The following is a 16,360-nucleotide window of genomic DNA, read 5'->3' as shown; positions in this document are numbered from 1 at the left end:
GGAGTTTTAGGAGAGTCTAATTGCTATGTTTGGCAAATCTGGAACTTCAATGTTTGTTTTTGTTTCAAAATTGCAATCTCAGGAACAATACATGTTGTACTAAGTGCCCCACACGTAAAGTGACAAACAGAAAACTCATTAGTCAGTGTTATTTAGCTCTAGAACACATTTTAGAGTAGCGCAAAGTGAGTGAATGTTCATCCATGAACCTTGGCAAATTCTCAAATAATGTTATGCACACAGATTACTATAACTGTCCCTCCTATGCCCAATACTCAAGGAAGAAAGCCTACATAAATACTGTAAATGAGAGAAAACACTTGGCTTGCTGGTGAGCCACCACACACTTGATCACAGACGAGGGCTTATGAAGTGCAAAACCGCCTGTTGTTTTTATTGCATGTTAGCACCCTCAAGTGGCAATGACAGGAAACTAACCTTCAGCATCCTCTGGCTGACAGGATGCCAAACTCTATCAATCTTCAATGTGTGTTTTGCAAAGGCATGTAAACTAATGTTTTGCAGAATGTTTTTTTTGCCAGTTCTGTACTGCACCATGTTAACTCTGGTTTAGACAGGTCTACTAAGTACACTTCTGCTCAAAGAATAAATGTGTTGATTTGTGCTGAACTACACTGGCCATTGTCATTGTAAGAAACTACATCAATCAATTCCCTTTATGTGTTTGAACAGCAATAGAAGTGTAAGCTGTGAGCAGGACAAACTCAGGACTTATCTCTTAGATGTGCTGACAATATAAAAGTAATGGTAGGCTTATCCTTCAAAGAAGATGCTACACCTTTATAATTAAGTAAATCTCCATTAATGCATAGTGTTAGAATGTGTGTCTTTGGCATAATCTGTTCATTTATTGTATTAGTCAGCATTACAGGGCAATGTTTGATCATATTGAAATAGAGCTCAGATTTCACATTTGGTCCAGGTTTAAAGTGTTTTTCTTCTGTCTAACCTCTTCTGTAGAGTTGGGCTCAGGTGTGCATCGTGTTAACTCCTCCAGTGCTATTTCAGCAGGGGTCTTCTTCTCCCGGGCCAGAGCTTGGCGTGTCTCTTTAGCACAGTGCTCTCCCAGCATGGACAGACAAAGTTCTGCCAGGGCCAGTCGCAGGCGCAGCAGCTTCCGCACGGCTGCCAGCGACAGTCCATGAATCTGGCGGGGGGTGAAAACACCAGTGTAAAAGCAAACCAACTAAAGCCACCTCAGAAAGATGGATTAACAAGCATGGCTTTAGTGCCTTTTGTTTCCAGTGAAGGCTGGATGTCAAAGATTGTACTGTACTGAGCAGCAGCACCATCTGCTGAAAGCACGGTGCTACGACGGGCCTCCAGCCTGCAACGGCTGAGACAAACACCGACAGAAGATTTAATCAAAAACTCAATTGAACAAGGATTTGCAGCAGGTGTTAGTGCTGTTCAATCAATCTTTCTTTTATGATTCTATCAACATGTAAATCAAAGCTGGTGCCAGTCCATCTCTGCTGCTGAAGCCTTCAGGATAAACTCATCTGTGTGAGAGTGTGTCCTGATAAAATGAGGATTCAAACACCCATCTGTTGTTGACATGTAATAGTAATGGATGTCCTATCTGTTTATGTCAGAACATTGTTAAACTGTGGCAGGAGATAAAAAAAGAGCAACACTCACACTCACACACACACACACACACACACATACACACACACCAATATCTGGCCAAAATAACGGACAAGCAAGAACCTCAGAATGTGACGGTGACACTGGAGAAGCAGTTTAATTTTGATTTTTTTCAGTTAAACTCTTCAGTCTAAAATTCAGACAGCCCAACAAAAGCCTTTCTTTCTATCATTTTCACAGAAAATAATTCCTTCCCTCAACACTGAAAAACATGTTCAGAGACTTTCTAAATAGGATCAAAAATTTTGCCATCTGTACATATCCTTAATCAGCCAATAATCTTAGCCAAAGTGCTTGGCAATTACACCCTGAGATTGTAACAGCCAAGCAAATGTACTTCCGCAGCTGTTCAAAGCAAGTTTTATTTTAGCCACATTGTCTGCTGATCACAATCCCCAAAAGTTAGCAGAACGTCTGTGACTGGATAAAAGCGCAGATAATAGAAGCCAGAGAGATTCTCATGAACGTGTGAGAGATGAAATGCCTCCCAAAGTTTCTGAGAAGACATTATCACAATGAAAGCTGGATTTTCAAGGAACATGCGTGCACTTTATTTACCTCCTCCTGTTGGGGGAGCAGGCTCTGAACATTCAGCACCACATGTTCCTGCATTGTGACAGCTAGCTGCATTTGGAGGAGGCCGTCAAGCTGGAAGCGCTGTTTCTCCTCTATTTCAGAAGTATGGTTGGCTAAGATTCTGCAGAAGAATAGCAGTGTAGGATAAAGAGTTGACAAAGGCAGAAGACACAAAGATGTGAGTGAGACATAAATGAGTCTGAGTGACAAAGGGGCTGGGACAACACAGTGTATGGGAGTCTGGTGAAGCATGAATTCATCCTAAAGTCACTGATTTTCAGAAATGTAACAGTTCGCACTCATCAACAGGCAACAGTGTATTTAAAACTGTAGTTGCAAACTGCATACAGTATGGTTTAGCTAAATTCAGGTCTAATGTAACTGCTCACTGACTGACCTCAGACCATGTGCATACTCCTCATGTGCCTCTGCTGCCTGTTCCCTACAGCTGAGTGTAGTGAAAGCACTGGCACACTCTCTAAGAGTATCACAGGAAGTTATTAGCCTCTGGACAGCCTCGGTGCTGAGTCTTTCTCCAGGTTCACTCCCACCGATGGCACGTATATATTCCACAGCACCTCTAAAACACAACACAACATCAAGATTTCATGAATTACATAATGAGTAGGTGCTTCTTACAAGTGTGTTTGGATAAACCTTTAACGTATGACATTTAACAGATGATTCAAATGCATTCCACTTAATGCATCTACATACAAAGTAGACTTTATTAGTTAAATAAAGCAAACTGTGGTTCAGGTGGTAGAGCGGTTGTCCTCTGATCGTAAGCTTGGTGGTTCGATCCACGGTCCCTCTCCAGCGCCTTGCATGGCAGCTCTGTCGTCATTGGTGTACTAATGTGTGTGTGAATGGGTGAATAAGAAAACATTGTAAAGCGCTTTGACTGCTGCTAAGGTAGAAAAGCGCTATGTATGTGCAGTCGATTTACCATTTAAATCTTAAAACAATATGAGGTTTTTTAGGGACAAGGATTCATGTGGACTTGCAAACACACGTTTAAATAAAGCTGTTTTTGTGGTAAAAATCTAAAATGACTGTAAGATTTTAGTTGACGATGAGTGTGTGCTTGCATTTACAGAAACATAGAAAGAGTGCTGCCCATTATTGAAAAATTGTTGACGAAACAACAGCTAATCAATATGTCAACCTAACCATGAAAATAACACACTGAAAAGTTTACCAAGAGAGATTTTTTACCGTTTTTCTAATGAAGTGATCAAGAAAGTGAGTTCTGAGACTCTGTTTGCGCGTTGCTCCAGAACCAGTTTCAGAGCCCCACAGCCCTGTTTGATAATCTGATCAACCTGTAAAAGGAAAAAAAAAAGCATGATTGGATTTGTATGTAAAACAAACACAAGGTAATTAAACTGAAAATAATTGTTAGAAGGTGGTCAATCTATACCTTGGTTTGTGAATCTTGGTCCCTCTGGCCTACTACAGCTGTGACCTTGGACAGGGTGAACTGGTACCAGAACTCCTCGTCCCCACCCAGGGCTTGGGCTTTGTCCAGCAGGATCAGAGCCTGAGCATGGTTCTGCTCCTTACAAGCCAGAGAGGCCAGACTGAGCAAGCTTCTTGATATTGCATTCTGATCTCCCAGCTCCTGAACATTTACAAAAGCAGTCATAATTGAGTATATTAGCGGAACCATTGTTGTAAATACTTCCAATATAATCGGGATCATAAAGTTGCTGTCAGTCTCAAAAATAAAATGTAAAACACAGATTTTTTACACGTTATTTTAGATGTTTATCATGTTGCAGATGTATAAAATGGTATGCCAGGATAGAACAAAACAAAACATTTTCTTCCTTTTTAATTCATTTTGATTTAGGAGATTTGTTTTTTGTCAGAGTCTGACACTGCGATCTTGTTCTCTTTTAACTCACCGTAGCCACCAGGTAGGCCTCTGCCAGGAGCTGCCTGGCTGACCGATAGAGCCCCATGCTGAGGCAAACCTCAGCTTTGTCCAGCCAAATATCCTGAGCACACAAATCCATACTCTGTCTCCGAGACACAGCGTTCTCTTTCATCTCTGCTTTCTGAAAAATTACCACAATATAGGATGAATAATGTTTTTATGAACTGACTCAAACTTTTTACCGTGTCCGACAGGTCGGATACACACAAGAGATACACTATGCATATAACTTCATTCAAGAAAAAAAGTGCACATTCATACCTATTTTGTGGGGGAAAAAAAAGCGGTTGTAACAGAAAAGGAAAACAAATTATGTGGCCATTCTAGGACCATATAGTGTTTTAGTGTTGAGGTTTATGGGCTTTGCAGACTTCAATATGAAATTCACACGATTAACAGGCTCCAGTTATGGAGAAGGATAGACGCAGAGAAAAGTGATAACCATTTATAATTATCATAAAAAAATCATTGCACAAGATTGACTTAACAGTTAACACTCTTCTCAGGTTTATGACACAAGTAATTTTACCATCAGAAGCCTCATATATTAATCTGTCATAACCAACTGTGACATTATAAAAGTGCTAATTACAGCATACGATAAATTTCTTCCACCAATATAAGTCACTTGTGGGCGCTTGCCAATCATCCTCTGAGCAGTAATAAAATTACAGTAAATTAAAAGTTATTCATTGTAATGGTCATTTCTTTAACTTGCAAACCTTTGTGAAAGAGTAGTCTGGGTGGCAAGATAAAAGCACAGATGGATCTATCTTGTGAGAAGCAGCTGACCTGGTTATAAGCTTTGTGAACGCTTCTCCTCTCCTGTGAAAGAGCTATGGCTTTGTGGCACCTGCAGTCATGAAAATGATATCGTAGGTTATTAAAAATGTACAAACATTAAATCTTTATAGCTGAGTTCACATACCCCATTTGTTCTTGTTCTCGGATTTTACTCAGAGTCAAAAGTGTCTCCTGATATGGTGAATGCGTTTCCAAACCCAGCTGGACACAGGTCCTCACGATTCTAATTAGGTAGAAAAAGAGCAACCAGGACATAAAAGTGAATTACTGAGTAACTAATGGCGCCACAATTTTCTCAGAGGTTTCTGTGCGCCCCCAGGTTTTGCCTGATTAAATAAATCAGCCGTTTGACGGTTGACTTTAGTCTAATCATTCTTTTTCACTGGCACACAATTTAAATAAATTGAACTGAATTAAAGTGTTGTGCAATGACCTGACAGAGAAACTGCATGTAGTACTTCACTAAATTTCTGTTTGCACTTCTATAACATTTGTAGTTCAAAACATAACCTAAAGTATACAAGAGAAGTTAGAGCACCCCAGAGCAGTAGCACTTCAATGTCGAATGACTCAAAACTGTATCTCTAAGCTGACAAGTACGAAAATTAGCTCTTGTGAACCAAATGATTAAAAACAAATACTTCAAGAAGACTATATGGAAAATACAGGCCACAAAGTAGAAGATCAGTGCAACAGTATACCTGTACTTACTGACACAGCTGGAATTAGGAGATATAGAAGAAGTCATAGTATCACTAATAAAGATCACAGTGACTGTCCTCCTAAACTGACACTACAGATAACGTTCTGTTTGCACAATCTGGCCGTGGAAAACAAAAAAACAATAAGTAAGAGCTTCAGACTTCGTACACAGGTTATGGATGAAAATCTAAGTTTCTGTGACAGCTCTGACAGTGTGAAGGACATTGCATAACATCAACCTCTATGGACAGCATCCAAGAAAAAAAAACAAAAAAACACCTGCTTGCTCTTAAGCCCAAAACTGCAAGATTGAACTTTCTGTTGTGCAAAGAACATGAACAAAATCCATTGAATATTGGGAGCACATTTACTGGACAAATGAGATAAAGGCAAATCTGTTGATGTGGTTCAGCATGTTCGTTGTGAACCTGGTTGTTACTACCACAGTGAATGCAGAGTCCCAACAATACAGCACAGTGGTGGGATGATGACAATATGGGGCTGCATTACTGCAAAAGGTGTTGGAGATGACATTCATAGATGGCGCCATAGACGCCTGTAGATATACCAAAGAACTGCCTGACAAGATGAATCCCAGTCTGCAGAAGCTCGGCAGAAGAGGAACAGTCCAGCATGATAACAATCCGAAGCAGACTGCAAACATCACATAAGAGTTTCTACAGATAAAAGTAAAAACTATGACCTGAGCAAGTTAGTCGCCTGACTTGAATTCAAAAACACCTCTGGAGTATTTTAAAGAGAAAGGTAAAGCAACACAACCCCTCCAGCAAACAGCAGATGAAAAGAATTGTCTTTGAAGAATGCCAGGACGTACTTTCAAAAAGTTTGGTATCCTCAATGCCAAGGAGGACTCAGTCTGTCATCCAAACTAAACCTCCAAACTTTGACATTCAACTTAGAAGTAATGCAGTTACTAAAAGCTACATGTACACAATACAGCTTTGAATCATTTGAAATTTAAGCAATATTGATAACTTCTGACCTGCACTCAGAGTGTCTTGCCCACAGTTTTGTTGGAGATTCACGCGTGTTATGTTACTAGCTGCCAGTGTTGCCTTGATGCTACAAAGTCCTGTGGTAGGTTCACTTCTTTTTAACTCCACACCTTCAGATTTTCTTCAATTCTCATACTTGTATTTTTCTAAACAAACTGACATTGACCCATGCAACACCACTTAAAGCAAACTATCAGACTGTGCAGCATCTCCTGGAATCACAAAAAGCGTGTGGTAGCACTCCCCAACACATATAAACAAAAAAAATGTGGAAAACAGTAATATTACCCCTTAACATTTTAGTGTTCTCGTCAGCATCCAATTCATGTGTACCAGGCAGCTGTTTTTAGCACAAACACTGTTACAAAAGCACTGTTGTGCACCAAACAAAACACATACAAAATGAACAAGCTACCATCTCATGAACACAGTTAAGCATTTAGCAATTTATCTTATTTTCACAGCTCCCTCTTCAGCTACAAAAGCCTTTATACAACAGATTTCTCATATGCAGCTTTGCAACAACCCCTAAAAAGACTATGATGGATGAAATCATGTTAGTTCCCCTCAAATGCATTAATGTCCTTACCTGAGCCGGTAGAGGTCAGAGAGGCTCCTCCTATCCAAAAGGTCATGAGCAATAGTCTCAGCTAGATGCATTACGGGCAGGGTCAGATGGTCGAGGGAGAGCGAGTGTAGTTCTTTTTCCAGCAGGTTCAGATAAAACAGGCTTTGAGTCTACAGTCCAAAAAATATGGAAAATGAAATAGATAAATACCAAATACACTCACAAAAAAAGTACATGTCGATACCATCAAGCGTTTGATCAGACTATAAATTAACTAAAGATCCATTACTAAACTAATACATTCAGTCTCATCACATCCTTCCATCCCATTGCAGTGGTAGTGGTGTTTAGAATACATGTTTAAATTAGAATACTGGAGTTTCAGCTCCTTCTGAAATCGTAATTGGTCCTGCAATAATCAATAAGTGAACTTTCTATTGATCAACAAAAGACAGCTTCTGAGACCAACACTGAAACCAAGTCACTGCTCTTTGTAGCTTTGATTGTACATAGCCAGCAGACATGTTCTCTGCTATGTTAACAACAAAACTGAAATCAGAGACAGTACCACAGATGGTACATTGTTATGACACTGAGAGAGAGAGAGAGGGATGTAGTCATGCCTGCTTTGTAATGCTGTGTGTATTGATGCATTGGGGGTTGCTGTTGGTTCTGAATATCTGCCTGGCCTGGTCAGGACAGACGAAGCGAGCCCAGTCCCTCGGGGAGCGAGGCAGTGTCAGATCCAAAACAACGGGTTTAGGTCTTTCTTCTGCAGGGGTGGGCTGGTAAAACAGATAAGACACAGAATTGACAGTTTGTTTTTAGAGCTAATGTGCAACTAGCATATAAAGTTCAGTAAATACTATCAAAATATGTTTAGTTCTCCAAATAGTTTATGTGAATAGGAAGTACAATAATCTGTGTTGTGTCATGTAGTCTCAAGTACAATATGGTAATGTTCTAGCCTTTTCTCAAGAAATCAATAAAACGCTGAACTCATAAATAATTATTAGACATGGTTTTTCAATCATCCAGAGACATTAGGTGAACATTGGGAGACAGTAATCACAAGCAGGGAAGTAACTATATTATAATTCAAAAATACAGACTCAGATTTGAGCTGTAGGTCTTACAGCTTTCACTTTTTTGCCTTTTCCTTTGTCTTTGCCTTTTCTGGATCCAGCAGAAAGAAGGGGCTGGACGGGCTGGCTCTTTGTCATCTCACTTGAAATCTCACAAGCCACTGCCATAGAAACCTGTGATGAAATACGATTCACATTCATTGCTCAGCTCAAACTTACTTTGCGTCGGAAGCATTTTCCACATTGTCAGAGCTGAGGGGTAGTGGTGAAGACAAAATACCTGCCACATTTGGAGAACAAAGGTGTAGGCTCTAAGCAGGTTGAGCTGGTGCTCAGGTGAAGTCTTGCCTGCCAGGACAGCGAGCACAGTGTGTGCTTGTATCAAGTAGTCCAGGCGACGCACCTCCATCAGGCTGGACACATTCTGTGTGAATAACAAGCCCTGGACTCCAACCAAGGATTCACATTTCACAGAGCTCAAATCCCTCTTTATGAATTCATTTTCTAGAGAAAACACACACATAGCAATTTAATGTAACAAAAACTGCAACAGGAAACAAGGCAGACATATTCAATAGTCTAAGTATAACAAAAAAAAATCACTAACATTACACTTACAAATAAAGCCTATAATACAGAGGTTTTACTGAAGTCCTCAGTTTGTCTCTCAGGGAATATTTAATGAGGCTCCTAGCAGGAGACTAAAAAGACTTCTTACAGCAGTCTTTTAAATAGTGTGATGTTGTTCTCAGTGGGTACCCGCATGGGATCTTTTGAAAGCTGTACCATTGTATGGTCAGTTTGTATTCCTGTGAAAAATATTTACTTGGTTTATTGTTTACACAGGAAGTGAAAGTACACAGAGTTCCAATGGTGATGCAACTAACAAAAAGCTATGCTATTCCCTGTGCTAAACTAACACAGTGTAAAACATCAGGGATTTCCTAAAATTAAAGCATACAGGCACATGTGCGAATATGCAACCACACATCCAAACTGAACCCATGTGGCAGAGGACTCCTGAGATGGCTACATCCCATTCCCACATGCGTATCTCAAGGGGCTTCTTAGAATCTGTTATTTTTCCCTACAGATTTCAGAGTGCAGAGTAACATAATTAGCAAAACAACTAGTCAGTAACACAGTTTTCACATGAGACAATGAACAGGATGAGCCAATGAGTCCGACCTGCTCCTCTTGGCTGCTCAGGTTCCAAGTGTAGAAGGATGTCTATGGCCCATTGAACCTGGTGTTGGGCATCTGCTTTGGGGAAGTTGTGACAATGCAGACACTCTCCGAATTCAAGCAGAATGCTGACCTTTTGCCACTGAGTCTCCATGCTCTTTAAACAGATCACATAAAAATACAAAAGTCAATCTACAAGTTTGTACTTGGGGACAGTTGTAATGACATGCTTGTTCCACATGATGGTGCCCAAGTGCTTGCTAGAAAAATTGCCTGTTCTCAGCTCAAAGCACTACACAGAAAATAAAATGACGAATTTCATGGCAACAATTTTAGAACATGACAAATTTCAACATTATCTATTTCATCATTAATATGATGATGTGTCTTCTTTTGGTGATGATGTAAAAACGGTGCCAGAGCAGAGGTATTACCGTGAGAGAGGTGATGGCTTTCTGGTAGCAGGTTAGTTGTTGGGTTACAGAGCCAGCGCACAGTGCCACCTGGTGCCACATAAATGAACTGCATCCCTCTCCTTCATCTTGTAATTTCTGCATGTCCACGAGGACACTTTCTCCCATGTGTGCTTTCACCAGGATGCGATATTTAAGCAGGGGTCTGCGAAAACAAGACGCTGCTTGTATATGTATCTTTCCAGTCATTCTCATCTCTCCCCAGTGTTATATTTTTTTACTCACAGTCGGTGTCTGGTGCGAGGCATTTCTTTCATTGCTTTGTCCAGCAGCTGCAGAGCACCTTCAAAATCTGTCTTGTGAATGTGGATTTTGATTAACAAGCTGTAAATGGCTGCCCTCAGGGTTAGGTGCTCTTCATCTACACACAGACATGAAACACAGTAACACATTTAGTTTAAAAACAGATCTGTGATCAATTTGTAATCAGAAATGAAGCTTCCTAAGCAGATAAATATGAAGTTTGGCAGGTCACAGTGGAGAGATAACCAAATAGATTCATAACAGTAAGCAAAAACTACCATGAAGCTATCTGCAAAAGAAAATATTTTATAGCTGAGCCATTTTAGGATCCTTCTAGCACATACTTGTCACTTCATGCTTAGAACTCCCAAGAGGCGGTGCTGTCAAGGTTAGCAATCCTTTCACTTTGCCCTGTTTCTGAAATAGAACAGGAAAGGGAATAATGCTTAAGTATTAGTGTGGGAAGTAGTGGCCATATTGAAAGCTCAGTGATCAGATATAAGATAAATTGCTATCTGACCTTGACCTGTACATTACTCGGCCCTGTGTCTGTAAATCCCTCTCCACACCCGGAGCCTACAACATTGCTGGGTTCAGATACCCATGTGAGGAAATTGCCTATGATGCACACTTGGGCATCCTATACAGAAAAAACGTACACCAAGTCAGTTGTAAGAAAAGGCATGACTGTAAGGGATAGATTACACTTTTTCACCACTTATCGCTTTTGCAGCACCGCTTAAGAGCAGTGTACAGTAGGAAAGAACACCATAGATGAACATCATTCTGAGTTCTCACATAAGCCCCCTTTAATTATAGATTTCAAGTTATTTCCCAGCTGAACGACTGTTTATCCCCCTGGCTGGATTGCTGTCCACAAGCAGAGCTGGCAAGATTGTTTAGCACAACTGAGCACACCCACAAGTTCTCTCCTGTAGTACCCTAAAGAAAACTTTTCATCAATTTTTTCATCAATTACATATAACAGACCACACTTAGGAACTTTGACACCTATTTTTTTTGCCCGGTTTGATAGCAAACCAAAATAAACTTATAAAAAAAAGTAAATGAAAAAAATGGGCCAAAAATTGAAACAGTAAAAAACTAAAATAAAATAACAGGAGACGAAAGGTCGGTTCTTTCTGTCATTCAATTCTTGTTTTGCTCACTTCTTTTAGTTATTAATACTTTTTTTGGCAGAACTTTTGTCCTGTCAGCAGTTGACATAACTACAAGCGAAAAGTTCTGTCTGATGCTTGGGCTGGAAAGGGGCTGGAACACTTTTCATGGTAGAGGGGCAGACTCTATGTTTCTGCGGTTTCCATTGTTGCCGTGCTGTTTCATTGCTTCTGAGAAGTGTGAAGTGACAGGTGCAGAAAAACAGATCCAGTCAAGAAACAATGGAGAGTATCTGCACACTGGATTCAAGTTCCTAAAAAGCGAACTGAAGAATGTTTACAAAAAAAAAGGATATATAAGGATATATTTTTATAGACACAAAATGTATTTTAAAATGTATAACATTTCTATTTCTATAATATTTGCATAGCTATTTTAGTTTTCAATCATGTATATGGAGAGTCATTGTAAGAGTGGCTGCATATTATTGCCTCATCAATTTACAACGACTTCACTCAGACATGACCAGTTCACACTATGAAAAGTTATGTAAATCTAATAAAGGAGTTGAGTAAGCATAAACATAATCAACCTTGGCTCTAAAGCATTGCAAGAATTCATATGGATGAAAGCGCCAGCATAAATGTGACTAAAAGGGAAGTCATACATTTTCATGTTTGGTGGTATGACTCAGGGCATTAAGGATCTTCTCCAGGTGTTCTTTGAGCTGCCATCTTTCCTCAGGGCTCTGTGTCAGCGGTAGACAAGTGTTCCAGTAATGCCTAGCAGCTGTGACACACAACGCTGGGTTGTCCGCTTTCTCTGCAAAGCTGTGGACATGAGAAGGAAGCAGGCTGGTATAAAATTAAAAATGACAGAGGAGCAGAATAAAGCAGGAAAAAAATGAATTTTTGCAGCCAAAAGCATTAGTCAAGACCTCAGTGTGTTTGGAACTGTACCTGACACCGGACAGAAGCACCTTCATTGCCTCTTTATAAGCGTGTAGATTTCCACTGGACTCATGGACTAAGCTCAAACCCCTCAAACAGGCTGCGCTGCTCAGCATCTCGTTCACTGCAGTCGGGCCATACCTACAGACAACAGGAACTTAATTAAAACTTTTGAACTTCATGCAAAAATGCAAAGCAATGCTTGTCCATTCATGCCAACTGCAATACTCTTGAATATGCACAAGATGTCACCTGCCCCTCAGAGTGCAGAAGTGTGAACCACACCTAATACCTACCTGTAGTGCTTTCCTTAGCAACCCACACATACTCCTAAATGTAGCCTTCTTGCCTATTTTTAAAGAACTTGAAAAAAAAGGCAGGTATTTCTAAAATTATCTTACTAAAACAAATGGAAGAATTTTACACTTACAAAACACAGGGCATGGTACTGAGACTCTTTGCTGCTGTGTCTTCCAGCTGCAAAGCCCTTTCGGTGCAGCTCAACACCAAGCTGTGGTCCTTGACATAGTGGCAGAAGGCAGCCAGCTGGCACCACACCTGCAACTCCACCACAGCATCGGACCAGCTGCATTCAGACGCCATGCTCAACAGCTTTACGTGGGGAAGGAAAAGAGTGGATGGAAGGAAAATGGTAGTGATGATGGAAAGGAGAAGAGGAGGAGGGGCGGTAGGAAAAGAAGGCAGGAGGGAGTAGAGGTAGGGTGGGAAACGGGAGGCAAGCAGGGCGGGAATTAAAACAAGGGAGGAAAAAGGGTAAAGAAGAGGGAGGGGGGGATTAAGTAATGCAAGCACAGAATGGGAGAAGAGGGGAAAACACAAAGATGTTGAAGGAACAGAAAGTAGAAGAAAAAGAAGGGATGAAAACAAAAAAAGGAATTGACAAGAGAAGGGAGTAAAGCAAAAAAAAAGAAGATGGGTACAGAAATATTGAAGGCATGGAGGGGATGAAGGAAACATGCAGGGAGTCATGGAGTAAGGGATGAAGTAGGAGGCATAAGGAAGAAACCAAGAAGTGAGAAAACAATGAATGAAGACATGTAGACAAAGAAAAGTGGGACGTCAAAAAATAGGGGAAAAAAAGAGAGGACAAGCGAAGAATGTAGTGGAGGAAGGAGTGAAGGACAGTAAGTGGAGACAAATTTTCAGAGAGAGCAATTATCCACAGACAAAAACCAGCACACTTCATGTCAGAGAAATCTCTGATAACTATAATCTGACCAAAGCATGATGATGAAGGCAGGCACAGTATTTTTTTCTTTTTTTCCATATACTGTATTGAAACATGATGAGATGCAGACAGGCTCATGGGTCATCCTGGCATCTGTTGTTGCCATCTGGGCATCAGCTACTGTAGGAAAACATGAACAGAGAAAGTACATACTGTGGAGAGACTGGGAACAGAGAACTCCATATGCCTCGGGTTCCTATTGCACTGGAGCATCTCCACCCCAACCAGCACACGCGTCATCGCAGACACTTCCTCACTGCCACACTGCAAATAGGGCGGAGAACAATGCATACTGAGCCTTTTAACAGTTCTCTGCAGAATACAGAGCAATCCCTTATGTTCAATTATAGGAAAGGCATATATGTATTACTATTTGCTTATAAATTATACATGGACATGCAGTACGATTATCATACCATATGTGTCCCAAATACTGCAGAGATGGCCTTGTTGATAATGTATGACTCCCCATTGTGTGGAAAATGAGTTGATGAATGATTTATTGATTGCAATTAGAGATGAACCCCATTTACATCAACACTGCATTTCTTAATTTGCAAGGCTAGAAACAAATCTCATTGAGCTGTAACTCCAAGCCCATCAGGCTGAAGCGACTAATGTGGGGCAGGAAATTCTTAGATGACAAATGGCAGTAGGATTTGGTGACTAATCAAACAGTCCATTTAACTGACAAGCTGTGTAAGTGCTTTCCCCACATTTTTGTCCCAGTGTAAAGCGCTACAATCAGGAAATGTGCCATCTGGAGATGATCACAGGACAGCAGACACAATGCTGTAATGTGGATAGGGCAGAAGAGACACCTACAACATCTAAAAGATTCATAAAAATGTCAGCAATCATAAGTCTAAAGTATTATGAGCACATGATAGAAGAACAGAGCAAACCATAATATAGGATACATTGCAAATATGACATGATCATGTGATGAGCCACACTGAGCCTCCCTTCCATTTTGCAAATTTTGTTGTTTAATAAAAGCTTTCCAATTAGCTGTTCTTATCTTAGTATAGATATAAAACGAGCATGACAGCCCCTTGAAGTGAAAATGAAAGTAACTGCGCAGCAGGGTATGAAAACAGCTTTACTGTATGTCTTAATCATTCTCGTTACATCAAAAAAACATCACATTACCTGAGGCTTTATATAGTTGAAGGTTTTTAACAGTTTTTCTCCACATCTTTATTCACCTTTGGCAACTGCCGTCTGAAACTGCAGATGCAGTGATACAGCGATCACACATTCTCCATACTTTAAATCATTTCTTCACTTTTAAGTGTTTTCTAAGTGTTGCATAGAAATTGTAAAACACCAAACTCACTGCAGAGTCTTCTAACAGTCTTATAAGGCTTGTTTCCAATGAAGAGAAGTGAACTTAAAAATAAAAATCAAGAAAAAACTGTCAAACTCGAGAGAACCTTCTTTCCACGGTGTTAGCTTATTTATTGTACATGCTGAGGTATGCGATGCAAATAAATAAAGCAGCTGTGATGTGGACATGTGTGACTGCAATGTAGGAAAATATTTGGAGATTTGTTGAACTTTGTTAGTGTCTGTATCAGTAATGTGAGGTTTCATCATGTCACTCGCTGTAGTGGTGTGTTTCACAAGAGTTTGCAAGCCAATGACTGCATTTCCAGTTAATTTAGTCACAGACATATTGACTTCTGATGTTTCTTGCTACATTATCTTGTTTTTAGACAGTAGTTTGTAATTGTGTTTATTGTAAAAGAAGGTTTTTTTCCTCTTTCTTAAAATGTAGCTGTTGGTATTAATTTGCTATACAGCAAAAATAGGCCAGTAAGACTAAACATATTTAGCTTGCTTACTGCTGAAAGTAATAAATCAGACTCAAACTATAACTCATTATAATTCTAACTGCAACCCTTATGTGCAGTTTTGCGTGCAAGATGTCAAGTTCAACCTCTAAATGAACAGGGCTTCTCCCAACTCTTGGAAATGCTGCCATGAACCATGAAGCATCCACGGACCATGGAGCAACCTACAACCAACGTCTCACCTTCATTAGTGTCCTGTAGTGTGGTCCAATGCTACACAGAGGCATCTAAAGAAACTCCAAATCGCTCAGAACAGAGCTGCTAGAGTTGTGCTCCACTGTTCTTTTCAAAGAAATGTGCGTGAGATGCACAAGAAACTGTCCTGGTTAACAGTAGAGGCTAAATAACAAGCCAGTCTTCTGATGTTTATGCATAAAGTTTTAGCAAAGAAAGAGCCCAGATTTTTAACTGAAAAACTCTTCTTCAGTGGGTTTTGTCACAATTATGTGACTCGCCTTGTGACCTCAAGTACTTTGGTAGTCCCCAGGCCCAGAACCAACTTCATGAAAAGAACTATTGTTTACAGAGGAGCAAAAGCGTGGAATTCACTTTCTTTACCGATCAGAGATACTAAAAATATTGGCTCTTTTAAGAGGAAAATAAAGGGCCAATTGGCATAGAATACGTGGGTATTCTTCCTCTGTATTAATGTTATATTTACAGTGTTGTGTCATCTTGCATTTATTGTAATCTATTTACTGCTTTATACCGGGTTGCATTATAAATGAAACGTTTGCTATTTATTATGTATTTTTAATGTTTTGTAAATTGTAATTTTATTTTCACCCTGGGACGTCAGGAAGACTAGAAACCACTTTGTGGGAGCAACTGGGGATCCTAATAAAGAATAACGAATAAAGAACTCCAGTATTATTATAAACAAGATCATATTTGTAGTAATTTGCTATTAAGTATTAATGC

The 16,360-nt window shown here is 40.0% G+C and overlaps 1 protein-coding gene across 1 annotated transcript in view; it reads right to left on the bottom strand.

The window, feature by feature from the left end:
• The window catches only part of cfap46 (cilia and flagella associated protein 46), a 57,632-nt gene that overhangs the window by 18,683 nt on the left and 22,589 nt on the right, over window positions 1–16,360 (bottom strand). The window contains exons 21-40 of the mRNA XM_008299374.1: window positions 13,737–13,847; window positions 12,765–12,946; window positions 12,344–12,475; window positions 12,052–12,214; window positions 10,610–10,682; window positions 10,248–10,383; window positions 9,984–10,167; window positions 9,553–9,706; window positions 8,645–8,868; window positions 8,416–8,538; window positions 7,903–8,064; window positions 7,301–7,449; window positions 5,118–5,216; window positions 4,982–5,042; window positions 4,158–4,310; window positions 3,671–3,871; window positions 3,466–3,572; window positions 2,645–2,827; window positions 2,230–2,368; window positions 971–1,168 (exon numbers count right to left, since the gene is read on the bottom strand). Coding sequence (XP_008297596.1) covers window positions 971–1,168; window positions 2,230–2,368; window positions 2,645–2,827; window positions 3,466–3,572; window positions 3,671–3,871; window positions 4,158–4,310; window positions 4,982–5,042; window positions 5,118–5,216; window positions 7,301–7,449; window positions 7,903–8,064; window positions 8,416–8,538; window positions 8,645–8,868; window positions 9,553–9,706; window positions 9,984–10,167; window positions 10,248–10,383; window positions 10,610–10,682; window positions 12,052–12,214; window positions 12,344–12,475; window positions 12,765–12,946; window positions 13,737–13,847 — 2,934 coding nt within the window. The remainder of the gene's footprint in view (window positions 1–970; window positions 1,169–2,229; window positions 2,369–2,644; window positions 2,828–3,465; window positions 3,573–3,670; window positions 3,872–4,157; window positions 4,311–4,981; window positions 5,043–5,117; window positions 5,217–7,300; window positions 7,450–7,902; window positions 8,065–8,415; window positions 8,539–8,644; window positions 8,869–9,552; window positions 9,707–9,983; window positions 10,168–10,247; window positions 10,384–10,609; window positions 10,683–12,051; window positions 12,215–12,343; window positions 12,476–12,764; window positions 12,947–13,736; window positions 13,848–16,360) is intronic.

The sequence above is a fragment of the Stegastes partitus genome, unplaced genomic scaffold (genome assembly GCF_000690725.1).
Source record: "Stegastes partitus isolate 25-593 unplaced genomic scaffold, Stegastes_partitus-1.0.2 Scaffold1409, whole genome shotgun sequence".
Lineage (NCBI taxonomy): Eukaryota > Metazoa > Chordata > Actinopteri > Pomacentridae > Stegastes > Stegastes partitus.
This window is presented reverse-complemented; position numbering and strand designations above follow the sequence as displayed.